The 16,446-nt window shown below is 40.3% G+C and overlaps 1 protein-coding gene across 2 annotated transcripts in view; it reads right to left on the reverse strand.

Moving 5' to 3' along the window:
* Window positions 1-16,446, reverse strand: part of LanB2 (laminin subunit gamma-1) — a 32,037-nt gene that overhangs the window by 3,326 nt on the left and 12,265 nt on the right. The window contains exons 3-15 of one of the 2 annotated variants that reach the window (XM_065484318.1): window positions 16,148-16,265; window positions 15,406-15,589; window positions 15,219-15,349; window positions 14,950-15,128; window positions 2,218-2,403; window positions 1,929-2,154; window positions 1,759-1,868; window positions 1,561-1,710; window positions 1,191-1,360; window positions 1,002-1,134; window positions 538-948; window positions 283-483; window positions 30-226 (exon numbers count right to left, since the gene is read on the reverse strand). In XM_065484318.1, the coding sequence (XP_065340390.1) occupies window positions 30-226; window positions 283-483; window positions 538-948; window positions 1,002-1,134; window positions 1,191-1,360; window positions 1,561-1,710; window positions 1,759-1,868; window positions 1,929-2,154; window positions 2,218-2,403; window positions 14,950-15,128; window positions 15,219-15,349; window positions 15,406-15,589; window positions 16,148-16,265 (2,396 nt within the window). Of the gene's footprint in view, window positions 1-29; window positions 227-282; window positions 484-537; window positions 949-1,001; window positions 1,135-1,190; window positions 1,361-1,560; window positions 1,711-1,758; window positions 1,869-1,928; window positions 2,155-2,217; window positions 2,404-9,481; window positions 9,662-14,949; window positions 15,129-15,218; window positions 15,350-15,405; window positions 15,590-16,147; window positions 16,266-16,446 lie in introns of those variants that run through there. The other variant, XM_065484319.1, reaches the window with a different exon arrangement.

The following is a 16,446-nucleotide window of genomic DNA, read 5'->3' on the forward strand; positions in this document are numbered from 1 at the left end:
TTTTTCACTACAAAATTTCTTCTTGTTACCTCTCCACTGACTATGTTGTAGTATCCATCCTCGCACACGTCACAGTTTTTCCCTGTGACATAGGGTTTGCACCTGCACTGGCCAGAAATTTGGTCACAAGCAAAAGGTCCGTCCTTTGTACGTTCAGTACCAGCTCCATAGCATTGACAGGTTTTGCAGTCACCCTTGGGAAGTGCCAGGGCATCTCCAAAGAATCCTGTTTCAAATTAAAATCAGTCAAAAATTTATCATGAGAGCTATTTCAAATTTTACCTGGCAAGCAAACTTCACAGTGCGGACCACCAGTGTTGTAAATGCACTTGAGGCACTCTCCAGTAGTCCTGTTGCAGTTTCCAATGCCATTAGGGTCAACATTCGTGTTGCAGTCACATTGTTCACAAGTTGACCTGAATGAACCAAAGCGCCCCTCGGGATCACCAAAGAAACCGTCACTGCAGATATCGCACCGAGGACCTATTTGATATTTTTGAATAACTATTGAGCGCTTGAAATTTAAATTAATCATACCTCCATAGCCCTTGGGACACTCCAAGCATACGACCGTTTCGTCTAAAAGTTGGACGCAAGCGCTTTGGTTAGGGCAAGGACACGGTTGGCAATCACTGTCTGTTCCAGCTAATGCGTTTCCGTAGAACCCTCGAGCGCAGAGCTCGCAATTTTCTCCAGCGGTGTTATGCTGGCAGATACACCGACCAGTGTCCGCATCGCAAATGTCTGCGTGGCCATTGCAGTTGCATGGAACGCAACGGGCGAAGCGACCTCCATAACTTGGCTCATGACGGTATCCAGGTGCGCATGACTCGCAGAACTGTCCAACGTAACCCTCTGGACAAGTACACATCTCAATCCAATTAGCTGGTTTTCCAGCAGTGTCTCTGCGGGCTGTTTGCAGTTTGAAGTCCTTCAAAAATCCAACACCTAAAATTGGTCTGTGATATAAAAATTATTTCGTCAAACATTTGCAGTGTTACCATCAGGAGTGTATGTTCCTCTAATTTTAATTGCAGTCAGGTTGGAAAGTATTCTCATAAACTCCCTCGCAGGAAGACGTGGCTGCCATCCATATTCAGACTCTTCGTGAAGTCTGAATGTGTAGTCTCGATTCTATTGAATAATAAAATTGGTCTAATTGTATTTTATTTATTATATAAATTGTATACCGATGTTTTTGGAAGATCATTGCCTTGGCCGAAAATATTCTGCACCACCTTTTCGCCGTCACCTTCCAAAATGATATCCTTAATTGAGGCAGCTGGACCATCACTGCCAATCCTCAGTTTAAAAGTCATGTCTTTGTTGTAGCTAGCTCTCATATCACCCAAAAATCGATCTGTGATAAAAATATTAATTAATGTCAAATAAAAATCACTGGTTGGATGAAATCTCAAAATTTGTTGAAAACAATTAAAAAGGTCTTAATTCGTTACTAGCGGTAGTTAATGAATGAATAGTTTTAACTTGTTGTAATTTTAAACGCACTTTCATCGCTGCATGTAAAAACTAATTACAAATATTAAAAAAATGTCATACCTGGAGCTACGAAATACACAGGTGTGTTTCCAGATGCGCTGACGGCGATTGACTGAGTAAGTCCATTATAAGAAAGGCTCATCGACTGGCCATTCTCATCTTGAGCAGTCCATCTTTCTTGACCTCGTGCAAACGCACTTTCAATGGACACTACAAAGAAGAATAATAATTTTGCTAATTATAATTCCAATATCCTACATTGCGAATAGCCTGGAGCTGACTGGCAAACAGAGGAATGGCCGTAACAGAAGCAGGGAGTGCATCCAAAGTCATTTTCCAAATCCAAGTTGAAAAAGCTGGGCTTGCACCTATTAAGTGTGCAGTAGAAAAATTAAATTTCGAAGTTTTGCCAGTTTTTGCAACTTTACCGATCGCATCTGTTGCCCTCGACGTGCCTTTTGCAGTGGCAGACGCCGGTGTAAGGGTCACATCTTGGCTTGTTTCTGAAAGATCCAGCCTCGCTGCATCCACAGGGCTTGCAACCCAGAGATCCAAAGTCGAAGAAATTCGCGTCGCACCTGTCGCACTTATCGCCAGTAACACCCGTTTTGCACTGACACTTGCCTTCGCTGTTGCACTGCAGACTCCGTGAACCTGTGTTTCAATTAAAGCGTCAAATGAAATTTGCGGCCTTCAGCAGCGTTTCAAACAACTCACCAACTTCGTTACAATTGCAAGGGATGCAGGATCCATCTTCCATTTGGAAAAAGTTTTCTCTGCACCGTTCGCAATTGGGTCCATCCCTATTTCCAGTGCAGTCAAGGCAGTGTCCACCGTGGCCAGTCCTGTCATATAAGTCTTGGTCGAAAAAGCATCGGTTTGAAAAGCCATTGCAGTTGCAAGCTGAAACAAAAATGATCGAATTTTCGCACTTAGTATATATGAAAATTGTTCAATATAACGCATTAAAACAGGACATTAAAGGATGGCATAAATTAGATAACAAAACAGCTTTGGGGGAAATAAATCTACTTAGCGTTTTTGTATCCCCTCTCTTCACGAATATCAAAATCCATTAAAAAGGCTCTTATCGAAGTTTCCTCTATTTTGAGGTTTAGTATTCATTCACGGCTTGGCAGCAAAATAACACCATTTTTATTTTATGTCAATAAAAAGGCCACGATATTCTCCGCGAGTGGCAATCGAAACTGCTTTTATAGTTGTACGCGCTTTTCCACGGTCCATTAATAAAACTAAAATAAAGATAATCGGTCCAGATTCAAAGTTATATACATATTTCACTCTAAAATTTATTACACGCGCACCTCAGATGCATTAAAAGAAGATGCGATATCAAACCACTGTCTGTCTGTGGCAGCGGGCTTGGCCGCCAGACCTGCCCCTCGAAATTGTTTTAGTGCTTGCCGCTACAGAAAATAAATTATTTAAAAGGGATAATAATCACGACCTGCGCTGCAGGAGATTAAAGGTTGCTGCGCTGCGATAAGTGGGCTAAATTATATTAATAACTTAATACCTAACTCTAAAAACCACTTTTAGAATCCATTTTTGTACGCAGAGAATTGAGAGTATAACTTCCGTAGCTAGAAAAAAAATTAATCTCGCGTTTTAAAGTTCACGCAGTGTAGGAAGCCGCTGAGTGAGTCGGATTCAGTAACCTATTAATCTACGCTGACATCAAACAACTTAATAGAAGATATATGTTTGAAATTTTAAAAACAAGAAAATGTGCTGTTCTTGTTTCGTTATAATGTTTTAGAACGCAAACAGTCTGATTTTTATAATCGACGAACGAGTAAAATCTTTAAGGCGAATACGACAAAGAAATGCCAGTATAATGGTTTTACTCCGCAGGTGTAATGGAAAAACGAAAATCCGAATACGTGGCAACAGCGTGTTTCACCTGCAAGCATTTTTACCTGAAAAATGCAGGTAAAAAGAGTGACTCACAATGATAATGGGGAAGATGACCTGCTGCTCCTGGGCGGCACAGTCCCACAGAGAAAACAAGCGATTCAGCCCCCCGCGCCTTTTTCTCTCTTTAACTTTCAAGGTGTACCTCCCCTACTGCAGACTAATGAAAGCTTGTAAAAAAAATGTTGTCGCATTTCAGACTCTGAGGAGTTATTAAAGCGTCGGCAGAAATGCCTAACGTGCCAACGCCAAAATTTCATTACGCGTGCGACTCATTTTTCCCACGACTTGAAGGTGATCAACCCTTTCGGTAGCTCGATGCAAAAAGGTCTGTCCTTTAAAGGAAGCTTTCTTTATTTCCATTGTTCTGTGACATTAGCGGCCGCGGAATGCGGTTCCATATAATAAAAGCCGTAATAAACAAAACCTTGTCCACCATGTCCTTATTTGTGCGTAACTTATTCCGCGTCTCATTGCACGACGAGCAAAAGAGTAGCCGAGAAGTTAACACAAGACATAGCTTGCTGCGGCTGGAAATTAATTTTTTCTCCGGCTGATGCTGCTCTGTGACCGAAATTCCCAATCGCTTTTATTCCAACTGTTGCCGCCGCCGCTAAACGCGAAATCGAGCAACACGTGCTGTCTTTTGATCTGATCGCGGATCACTTTTTGTTGCGTGACTGCATGAGAATATAATTCCGAGGATTCTTATCGCAGGAGTTGCAGGAGATCAACACAACCAAGCACCTGGTATACTTCACACCGTAAAAATCTGCCGAAATCGCACAAAACAGTGGAACCATAACTGTCTGTGAAGATAGAGACGTTAATTTGCTACCCAGATCTATAATATATTTTTTTTTCATTAATTCACTGAGCGTAAATATTTTCGTAACTAACTTATAATTTAAAAAGTTCACCATCAAATGCTTGCGTATTTTTAGCAGAATATTTTCGAAAAATAGAAAATCTTCCAACAAGAAGTTTTCCTTATCAGAATGAATTATCGTTCTCTCTAGACAGTGCATAGTGATCATGGTGTTCATTATAATGTGCATTGAGGCGGATACGCGTCTCTTACTTTATTGCAAGTTTATTTTTTTCCAGCCAGAAGGTGCTAATCGTCTCTTTGAGTCCGCTGCATTATTTAGCCTCCCAGTTTTATGTTTGCCCTTTTATACACGTTGTTTCACTCACGGATTTCCTTTCAAAAGCCGCGCGGGTGTTTGCCCATTCAATCACGGCTAATTTGAATTTTATTATTATTATAGTGCGCCTTTGCTTCTTCCTAAGGTTGCGACTATGCCTCTGAGTGAGAAAAGTTCGAGTCTGTAATGGATTGTTCCCGATTCAACTCAGCAGGAAAATGATTAAGAATTTCACCTGCGTGCACGGATTGTCAGAAAAAGAAGCCCAGGTGGAAGCTAATGGCGACGGCAACTTTCATCAGGAGAAAAAAAACTCTTTATTGCAAAAAATGTTGTTGTCCCGCTCGCGGATGGTCTCGTAGATATTATACGACTTTTTGTGTTGGTGTCACGTGGTCTAATAATGGCCAAATTTGTTCTGGACAAGATGTGACGTCAAAATTACGAGAAATAAAAAATCCAACTGTGCTACAGAGTGTCATTCACAGTATACAGAAGAAACGTTTCCCATTTCTCATTTCATCCTCCACACGTAGCTGAGGCACTAGGTGCTCAGATTATTTGACGGGCTTCAAATTATGGTGCGGCAATTTTGAATGTGAGAGAAATTGTGAGAGCAATAAAAAGATTTAATTAACGACGTGAATAGATCGCCGGCTAGGCAATAAAATGAAAAAAGAACTCATTGTGCAAGCGCTACAAAAAGAGCGGTGTTCAACTGTAAAAGTCACTGCTGCTGGAGCAAAATTTGTCCGACTAGCCTTTCTTCCTTTCATTCTTCGTCCGTTCTAGGGCCGAAAAGTGCAACCTCATCCGAGAGCAGCGCAGATAAGCATTTAATGTAATTAAGTAATACGGGCCGCGAGGTGGATTCCTAGAACAACAAACCGCGAGCGCAGGAGAACAGGCAAAAATAATGTCCATCTCACGAGTGGCTGTTCTCGTTTTCCTCAGCGGCTGTCACTCTGCAGGATTTTAGTACTACGCTCCGATTTTATCCTGACGACGAAGAAGAGGCTGAGAAGTTGAGAGTCGTCGTATCAAAATGAAATCAGCAATCTTTCTCGCAGCACAGGTAACAATATCCAACAGCGACAGACACGTAGGTCATCACAAGTTGCCACAATAAATTGTATATGACTATATGTATAGCATACTCGTAACTGAACACTTCTGCTGCATACCCGAGAAGCATTAACATTTTTTAGCTTCAGTCCGCACCATTGAAAAGCATACTTATTTTTGTCTCTCATTTTTAAATGTGATTAAAAAATCAGAATATTTTAACAATCTCAACTTGAACATAATTAAAAAAAGACGGCAAAATCAATTCCCCATTACTCCGCTTTTGCATTCTGAAGCGCTCAACGTGTTCAACAATAATCATTATATATTTTGTTTTCCCCGATCATATAAGAAATATTGTCAGGCAACATGACACAGCTGGAAGATGTCTTAGACAGTTGAAGAGGAAAATCGTGTAATTGTTTTTCCCTCAAATGAACCACCACAATTGCATCAATCATTAAGAACAATTAGATGCATCAGTGGAGGAAAAAGGTTGCACCAGTGTGGAGTGACTGAGCTGCCGTTGCCGTCGTTTTATTTATTTCTGTTGCTACTCTCTCTCAAGAGTCGATTCTTTTGAGGTGAGACGCACAGACGACTTGCACATGACTTACTGTGTCGCTTGTTCTGGTTAGCTTCAACATAAAAAGGGGAAGAAATCTTGGCTGTAGCTCAAAGGACACTTTAAATGACTCACTTGTGCCTCCTCAATAGCACTTGAAGTTCACGAGTGATTGAAATTTACTTGAGTGGAGATTTAAAAATACTTTTTGAGGCACCTGTTTGACATTATGATCATAACAGTTTAACTGTTGAACCCGTTGCCAAGAAAAATTCTGGAGCAAAACTCATGAATGTAGAAATTATATTTGAACCACAATTATTGGTAAATTTCAAAAATATGTTTATAGGAACAAAGATTTTGGCTAAAAAAATATCTACTCCATAGTGCTAAAAATAAAAGGAATGGGGTCAATGAGGTTTATTCCTTTCATATTTCAGATTTTGATAATTGAAGACAAGCCCAGTTTATTTGGTACTACTCATTGACAAAATAAGTCATTGAACCGATCAAAAGGTTAGTGAGCAATTTTGAAGGATGTCAGCATTAATTGTATTTTTCTTAATAATTCTAAAATAAGATTCGTAGTTGTAACTATACCAGTCTGCGTACTTAAGAGAATTAACATGTGCAAAAATTACAATCCCACCGACCAATTGGTGGCCATGAAAATGTGACTATTAAGTTTCGTTAAACAAGACTGCCAGGCAGCTGTAAGTCAGCTTATACGACATGTATGTGTACTTAAAAGCATGAGCCTCAAATAATGAGTGCCCGTTAAATGAATGGATTTGGCACAATGCAAAATTGTATTTATACACGTTGGGGGCATTGCCATACACACACGCGTGTATTATGTCTCTGGCGCAGTTTTATTTTTATAAATATGCAAAGTACAACTACTCTCTCGGACCTAAATATCCTATGAGCAGAGGGTGCGGTTACCATACAGAGTTGCAATAATAACAAGGCCGCCACATTAAACCCACACCATGCTATTTTGACATCTTCTCATTTCGAAAATGAAAACTTTTGCTGCTATCCGCAACGCGCGCGCGACGCAGCATTCTTCGGAGAAAAGCAGCTGAGTGAGGACCGGTTGCTAAAAATTATTGCACGTATGTACCCCACCTGTGTGCTCAAGACAAATCGCGAGTTATTCACCGCTGTATCGACAGCAGCCAAAAGAATGTCATGATGATAGGGTTATGAATTTTAGGCGTTCGCGTCGGGATTGTCAACGCCAAAATTACTCCTTGATGAAATCTGAAAATATATGCGAGGAAAATAAAACTTGTTTTCAATCCACTTATAAATTCCCCCCACTGAATTTATACCTAAAAATTTTTCAAAAATATTAACGCTGTCTTCAATGGGGAAGCAAAATTTTTAAGATACGTACATCCTTTGAAGCTCTTAATTCTAGCAATTCAACTCGAAAATTTTCATAACCACTTTTTTCTTTGGTCATTCAATATTTTTAAAACTGGTGGTTTATGAGGAATAGTGGGCTATAGTGGGTTTAAAAGTCTTAACCCTAACCGCAACTGACTATTTGATATTCATCTCTCACGGACATTCGCAAATCCGGCCGGCCTCTTACTTGCTCACGCGCGTACACTATTGCTGGCGATCAGTTCCATTCATGGAAATAAGTCGGATTCGCGGAGTGGCTATAAATTTCTGCCCGTGTGTAAGTAAGTGACGTCACAGATTAAGTGCAGCACTTATCCCACACGCGGCGACCGGTCGCAATGATTTGTAGGCGTTGCGCGAATAAAAAATAATGACGATTCCTACTGCTCTCGTTTTGTTTTATCTATCTACTGGCCATTTATAAAAGGGACCCATCAATTAGGACAGTAGATAACTATTTCGCTGCTCCATGGCACGCTAGGCGACTGACACGCATACTCTAGATCAAATTTCACTATGGAATTCTTCTGCCTAAAACACAATATGCAAAAAAGTTGTCTTTTGTGGTTAGCTGCCACTTTTCAACTTGAAAGTATTATGTAGGGCCAAGGTTCTTGTCATCAATAACAAAACACGCTCATTAAAATTTATTAAGCATCACCTTACTCGCTAAAAAATTGTTCGCGTGTTTTAATAAAAGAAGAAAATAAAAATGATAAAGATTGTTCAACGAGTGTTTTGTTAATGCTATGATTTGTTTTGATGATGATCTTAACAGTGAGAGGCTGTGAATTTAAATGGGAAGTGTAAGAAATATTATGCTGAATGACTGACAGTGGTGATCAATGAATAGTTAGTATGATTTATGCAAAGATATTATATAAATTTGGGAAAATAATTTATAATTTTCTAAAAAAAATCATGTTAAATTTTGGCCAGTAAATATTAATGTTCATAATGAAATTCGTTACAAATATTGCGTGCTAAATTTAGTGCAGCCTGCGGCTCTGAACGTAGATAATTCATTAAAGCAGTCCGGCAGTAGCAAATCCAAAGAGAGAACCGTCGCCTCCTTCTCATTTGAAGGCTCTCTGATTACCCTAAATTGAAACATAATTCAGCGTGAGCATCATGTATTCGTTCAGCATTGTTATTGCCATTTGGAACAAGAAGTACTTTTAATGTGCTCCCACAGATTTTTCTTTTTTTTTCGTACAAGCTGTGAGCTCCATAAGAAAATAAATATATTACTTTCAACATAATGCTTACGAATCACGCTAGGCTCTGAGATGAAGTCGCGTTTATGAAGCGGCAATTTTTTATTCAAATTAGAGGGCCGAGCAAGGGTTTTATTACCCCTCACGCGTGAGTCTGCCGTCACGGCTGTGCAGCCTTGAGTTGTTTGGTGGAATACAAGTGCAACGCGCCGGTAAATTAGCAAGGGGGTGGACGCGAGACCCAAGTGGAAGGGAGGAATTGTTGGCGTTACACAGGGGATTCTTTTTCCATGAAAACATTTTTGAGGGGAACACGTACTGACCAAAATGAACCATAATTGTAAAAATCCACCCCAATGATTCGTTTGTCCAATTTTACTAATTATGAAACCAAGGCGTACGATTGCCATGAAAATGCTAATAAAAGACGTGTCTAAAAACCATGCGTATAGTTTCGAGAAACTATTCAATTTTTCTGTTCAAAATTTTTTCCTTTTGAAAAAAAATCTAAATGTTTGCAACTCATGACTCCAACAGTTTTACTTTGATCCAGGGTAGAAAGCGGAAGTTTTCTCAGAGTGCTTATAGTTTCCTCTGTCCTAAGTTGAGAAGCAGCAATGGCGAAGTCCACTTACTTGAGCCAGAGAACCACGCGACGATTCCGTCCCACTTGGTCGCGGCGGCCAAAGTGGCGAGGTGTGCGAGGGCGAGCAGCAGGCACAACGAGGGCCTCATCATCACATATCACACCTTGAACACCCACACACGACCGAGAGGCGCACACCTCTGCTCCGAGACCGAATGCACGACTGGCCAGAAGAGAGAAGAGCAGCCGCGAGAGACGAGGCTGCCGCACGCCGCGTAGGGGGAGGGGGGTCGGCCAGGTTTGGCCCCCAGGTTACTACACGCACACACTACTCACTGTATGCAGGCGCCCCAACAAGAATTCGAGGAACATGACTTTTGGTGGTGTTAATTTGTTATTCTTAAAAAGGCAAAAGATTAAAGCTTGTGCTGGGATTGTGAATGTAAATAAATTTTTGAAAAATCAGTTCCTCAAGAGATATTGAACCAACATCTCACCTCTCTTTTAACAATTATGTTCATATTTGAATTTATTCGTCTGGATATGGCAATGTATAGCCCTGCAGAACCATAATAAAGATAATTTTGAAACTAAATGAGCCACGAACCAGGAAGGGTATAGTGACTGCAATGCTATCTTATAAATTTTGATTAATTTAATTGATAAATTCAGTTATTAATTATTTTGAATTATTTTCCAGCAAAATTGGCATCTTAAACATATAATGCATACTCGTGTGGGTATTTTCACTCACAGGTATTAATCTGAGAGAAGGAAAGCCTTGCAAGACTAAATAAAATTAATTTCCTCACTCGCCCTATTTATTTTGTCAATTAATCTACTTCATAAATTCATTAGTCACTCCACATAATTAAAACTAGAATTTGTTCACACAGAAATAAGCATCAATTTTTTCTAATTGGCCTGCTGCTAAGTACTTTACACCGGCTGCTCCTAACGCGCGTTACACAATCTCTCTAACTCACTCTGTCAGTCGCTGTGCGTCTTAGTGGTTTTTGTCGAAGCGTCTCAGCTTGTGACTTTTCTATCTCATGCATTAGACCTGCCTCAAGATGCGATCAGAATGACAAGTAACAGAACTTGAGCCTCATCTCTCGCCGCCGACGACGATGCCAACAAGAAGTACATAAGCTCCTTCATGTTCGTCAGGAGCTCCTTTAATCTCATTTTTAAGAGAGAGCACACATACAAATTCACAATGAGCGTGCGGCAATGCGATTTAGCGCTCGGAAAAGTAAACAAGATGATTCAAGCGACTTTGTGGTTTCTATAAGCTGTAAATCTAGAATATAAGAATTGTAAGACCTGTTATGTACTTCATTCCAAGCGTTTAAAGTTGGCTTAATATTATTTACTTGAAATCAGATTACTACGTCAGTCCAACGAATAAATACGCATATGTTAATCGTTTTAGAGAATTTATATTGATGAAACGCCTCCATTAAGTTAAACTGAAAATTAAAAAAAACTAAAATAATTACTTTTGTTTCACATCTCTTCTCCCCTCTCAAAATATCCCTCTTTGACTTTCCCACGAGTTAGGACAATGAGTTGAATATAAATCCACTCCATACAAAACTTTCAAAGAGATCAGACAATTTAGGGCCGGCCGAGAGCATTGTGCGTTGTATTCAAATAAGTGGCCAAAAGCACCGCGGCTGCAGCGACAAGGCAGACGCACTCCTTTCTCGCAGTCACACAGCGAGGCTCAATCCTGAGAACGAGAGGGAAGAACAAAGAATTTAAGAATGTCACCGCGAGCTGTACTCTCCAAGAGGGAACCGCCTGTCAAAACTGACGAGAGAGCAGAGCAAAGTATTCTCGCGCTTGTTTGCTCAGAGCAGTTGTAAAACGTCGTTCCCTCCTAGATTTATCTGGAATCGCCGCAATAAATCAAAACAGCAAATCAGTCCAATTAAACCAACCTGTCGACGGAATGAAGCTAAATCAAATTTTATGGCTGGATTGTTAATAACTTACGTAAAGGTCTTGGCGTTTCATTTTCAAAGGGTCTGCAAATCAATATTCGTGGGCCAGCGCTCCATATTTGGATAATATTTTAATGACTAGCGGGACAGGTGCGTGACGTCACTTTGCTTTAATAATAAGCAAAGTTTTTCACTGTATATGTATATTGGCATTCAAATGGACACACTAAACAGTGGCGGTCTGCGAAATTTTGTTATAAACAGATTTTTAAGAAGCAAGAATTACTTAGCTAAATGTGCGATTTATTGCCAAATAATACAGCATAAAAACGGAACTAAATCTACAAAATTGCTCGTGAGGTCAGCCAAAATTTAAAATAAAAAATTTAATGAAACTAAAAAGTAACCAAAATATTTGGAAAAATCTTTCTATCGAGGCTATCAGGGTATAACTCATTTATGACAAATCAAGAACTTATTTCCTATATGAATGAGTAAAATACAATTGTATAGAATAGTATACGAGTGGTCACAAAGAACGGAGGCGTCGCCCCTGTCTGTCTGGCTGACTTTGACCTTTCGAAGGCCCTGGCGGCGCGCCTCGCGTCTCTTAATTATTGCGAACCGCGGCCGAGAGTGAGTCAGTCAAGACGGCTGGCTCTCTGCTGGGCTTTATGTGTGGCGCCAATGCACGCGGTTTTATAGTGCCAGCCGCGCGCGCGTGTTCCAATCAAACTGCTGTTGCCGCTTTTATTCAGATTTATCTCTTCTTCCAGCTGCACCCACGCCGGTAATCGTCAATATCGCCTCTCACTGCTGCTCGCTTGATCTGCGAGAGGAAAACTCGTGCGCCTCTGTGATCGTTTACCATGTAGAACGGATTTGCCAAGCCAGCTCAATATTCGACGAAATGCACGACGATTCTCTGTACGCAGCCAGCGTGCACGCCCATGCGCGATCAAACTCAAGGATAAATTTTGAGAAATGCATTTCTTATTTTCTTGTATTTTGCTTCTTTGAAGCCACTGATAAATTGCCGAATCATGAATATAGCAACATAAAAATCTGAAGAAAGGTAGCAGAGAACAGAGGCCTGGAAATAACATTCAACCTTATATTGGGTATTGCTAATGAAAACAGACTCGAAATGATAGAGTCTAGGGTTTTTTATGTACGTTTTCTGAAGAGCCGGTAACAAATTTTTAACGCAAAGCCAATCAAAGTAAAGCATTCTCCGGGCAATAAAGGATTATTTCCCTTTTTGCAAATACGAATCACATGTTTTTGCAACAGCCAAGTAAAGAGCATGATGGGAACTTGAAATGTAATTGCGTGGAAAAGCCAGAGAGATTTTAACAGTCGAGTAATTGCAGGATCAGATCTAAAATTTATGGGTCAATAATTACCGTCAACCCATCAACACCTATGGCTGCCGCGACTGTAAAAATTTATGGTAGTCCGGCAGTCCGCGGTATAGTATAAATTTGATTCTGGTTTACATGCATATATGAGATAGTCCGCACACGCGCGCGGCGCAGAAGCCCAAAAGTTTTAATCTCGCTAGGCGCTCTGGTGTTTCGTGCGGCCGTGAATAAATCAAGGTGCAAATTGAAATGCAAATTGCCGCGGGGCAATAAATACACTTATAATCGTTTCCCACTCGGCAAACCAAAGAGATAAACCTTTTGCGAGCCGCGAACATGAATCACAAAGGTAAAATCCAGCAGCAGTGTATTGCAGCCTCGTTACATCAGCGCACACTAGCATTTGGTGAGCGCGGCGGTGTGCAAATTGCCATTTTCGGAGCGAGGTGAATCGCTGTGTCGGATGCTATAGCGGCTCAGCATTTTTCATAGTTAAAATACCTTGCGCTTGGTGCCTGCCAAAGAATTTACTGCCGCACGAGCAATTAATAAAATCAAGAGAAACCGCAGCACAGCTTTTCCTTTCAAAAGAAAAATTAGCCCACTTGAAAAATAAGATACACGAAAATTTTAGTATGCGCCTGCTAGGGAGCATAAAATAAGAACATAGATAAAGCAACAAATAATATCATTGTTGCTCTAAACCAGTCAATTCAAGAAATAAATATTCTGTTGTAGTGTTTTCAGCTGTAAAACGAGTGGGACAATGTTACTACGGTAAATTGCTAATTTATTTATAGGGAATCAATGTTAAAGGGAAAATAGTGTTGGTCAGTGTGCTACAGTGCGAGTGTGTGTTTGTGTGTGTGTGTGTGTGTGCTCTTTTGAGTGCGCGCGCGGACTCCTACGCACCCTCTCGTAAAAGTGCGAGACTTTTTATTTCGCAGGTTTAATAACCTCCTAGGGGCCATTTAGGTTCCCTCTACGTATATCCTTTTGCGGGAGGCCCACGTGGCCGTGGCTTCTGATTTCCTAACTGAGATCAGTTGACCATTAGCCACACAACTCCTATATGGGTTCATGGAAATAAAAGTGTCCACCGAGCGAGCAGATACGAATCAAAGTGTCTTTTTCTTAAAGTCAGCCACAACCTACGATTTTACAAAACGTGGATTGGCGTAAGTCTCCAAAAAGAGCAGTGGATCCTTCGAAAAGGAAAGTTGGGATGAGCTGGAAATTAGTTTTAACTCTGCCAACACGCGTTTTATTGCTTGTACGAGCTCCTGCACTGCGGCGCAAGAGTTTTTCATATGTGTGTGTGTGTGTGTGTGTGTGCAAAAGGAAAAGCAGAGCAGTGCGGCTGTGTGTCCTAGTTGGCCACCCAATCCCGCTGGCGGCTCTTCACAGAACGGCTCTCAAGAAAGGTAATTGCCTTAATACATAATGGAACTCCATTTAAGGCACTAATTTCAGGTTGAAAAGCAACTGCTTTTATTTCGACGGCGGGGCCCTTTTAAAAGCTCAATATTATTTGCAACAATCGCATTTGCAACGAACGCTGCGCGCGCCTCCGCTGCTGAAATTTCTCTCGTAAAGTGGATCGCGACTTTTTGCCTGATTGATGCCATGGCATTTTCCGCTTAATAGCTCAATTAATTTTATCTCATTTAATTATCGCGTGAACCTGGAAGGCGTTTCGTTCCGCGCATAATTGCAACTCATTCCGTAATGACGATGGAGCTTTCAGAAAAATAAGCTTGAATATCAAGTTTATTTTTTGTGAAGTAAACTGTTTTTTGCCTTTTTTTTTCTCTTGCAAATCCAGATCAACCTCGAGGGGATCGCTTTTTACTAAAAATGTAATTCATTGCAACCAGATGGTATTAAATTTTCTGGATGGGTTTCTCCTAAAACTGTTTATTGTTTGCACATGTGATGTGGGATCTCCAGCTGTCGGCAAAACGAACCGATTCCTCCCTTTGCAAAATTCTATTCGAGATCACTCTCAGCGCTAAATAAGGCACTCCGCCCATGCACAAATTCAATAATTACGCTGGATACCGTTCACATCCACACATGGCAAAAGTCACATGCAAACGGTCACCTGCTGGCTGCTCTTTCTTTCCTTATTCACCATACACATAATAATGTCTAGCAGACTAAATGACAAAGGAGGAGTAAAATTGAATCGGCGCGGTACTCACGTTTACACTCGTGGGCGTTGGTGGCCGAAGCCCTGGCCCAGGGCAAGTCGTTGAAGAAGGGCAGACACTCGTTGCAGTCTGGACCAGCGGTGTTGTGCTGGCAAACGCAGACTCGCCGCTGCAAATGGTCAGTGCTTGACGAGGTTGTGCAGTCTGACGCGTGACCATTGCACTTGCACCTAAAAATAGCAACAACATAATGATGGAATTAAATAACCAAAAAATCGTTTTGAAGATCGATCCTATTATTTTTGCAATCAATTTCTTACCTAGCGCCGACAGCAAATTCCGAAATGGCGTAGAAGTATGATTTTAGTACTTGCGAATCGCCAAAAACTTCATCTCCAAACGTATTCAAGCGATCCAGGGTGATTCTAATATCGGTGGCTGTTACCCATTCCTGGAAAAATTTCAAATTTAGTTGCGAGCCTAGCGATGTCTCAAAATTCAGAAAACCTGGAGTTCGAGGCTGCTGTCAAAGTTTTTGGCTGACGGTCTACCCTCCAACGTGGAGAAGGCCACGTTTCCTCCTGTCAAGGGTGAAATGTCGCTGAACTCAGAAATACAGACAGCCCTAGACTCGTCTTTCGTGCTGATGTAATTGTCATCAGTCAAGCCATAAGTATCGCGACATGTTGCGCTGAAAAAGTATCAGTTAATTAAACAATGGATAGGCAAATTTAGTGTTTAACCTGCTCATATATTTTTATAGAGGGAGTCCTATGTAAGTTTATGAAAATTAAATCATTTTGATATGGTTTAGAGAACACACATATATTTATAAAAAATAACATCATTTAAAAAAAAACTGAAAATTTTTAAAAATAAAGTTCTCATGAAAAATAAAATATCATCTAAAAAACATATATGTAAATAATTTGCATACATATTGTTAATAAGTTTCAATATAATATTACTTATTTGTTAATTTTCTATAATTTAACTTAATGTAAATTTTCTATAACTTATAGGTACAGTAGGAATATATTTTTAAATTAAATGCTTTAATTTGCATCATTTATTATATTAAAGTCGCCCTCTGTGTCTGTGCAAAGGAAACGAAACTTGATCGTCTGGATCTTGTGCTGCTCGCACGCTCCCTTTCGAGTGAGTGCTGTACCAATTCCCCTTTGAAGATTTTGAGCAAGAACAGGAGAGGCCAAGAAGAGTAAACTATTACTGCGAGATGAGAACTTACCTATAGTATTGGAAAGGTATCCAAGGACCATCCTCTTTTGTCCGCTTGTAAATAGCAAAACTCTCTGGCTTTGGCGAGTAGAAAACTAGTCGCACATAGGTGATGTCGAAGGACTTTTCTGAAATTTGAATGAATACTCTATTTAGTTTACAATTTTCAGATACGTGTGGAAAATAAAGAATGAAATTCCTTCCATTATTTTGCGTTTACAATTTTTTATCAGCAATCTTAATGAAGAATGCCAACGAGCTCTGTGCAAATACAATAGTGTGTTGCCGCTGGTCATTCTCATTTGTTAT

This window comes from Cloeon dipterum, chromosome 3 (assembly GCF_949628265.1).
Source record: "Cloeon dipterum chromosome 3, ieCloDipt1.1, whole genome shotgun sequence".
Classification (NCBI taxonomy): Eukaryota; Metazoa; Arthropoda; class Insecta; order Ephemeroptera; family Baetidae; genus Cloeon; species Cloeon dipterum.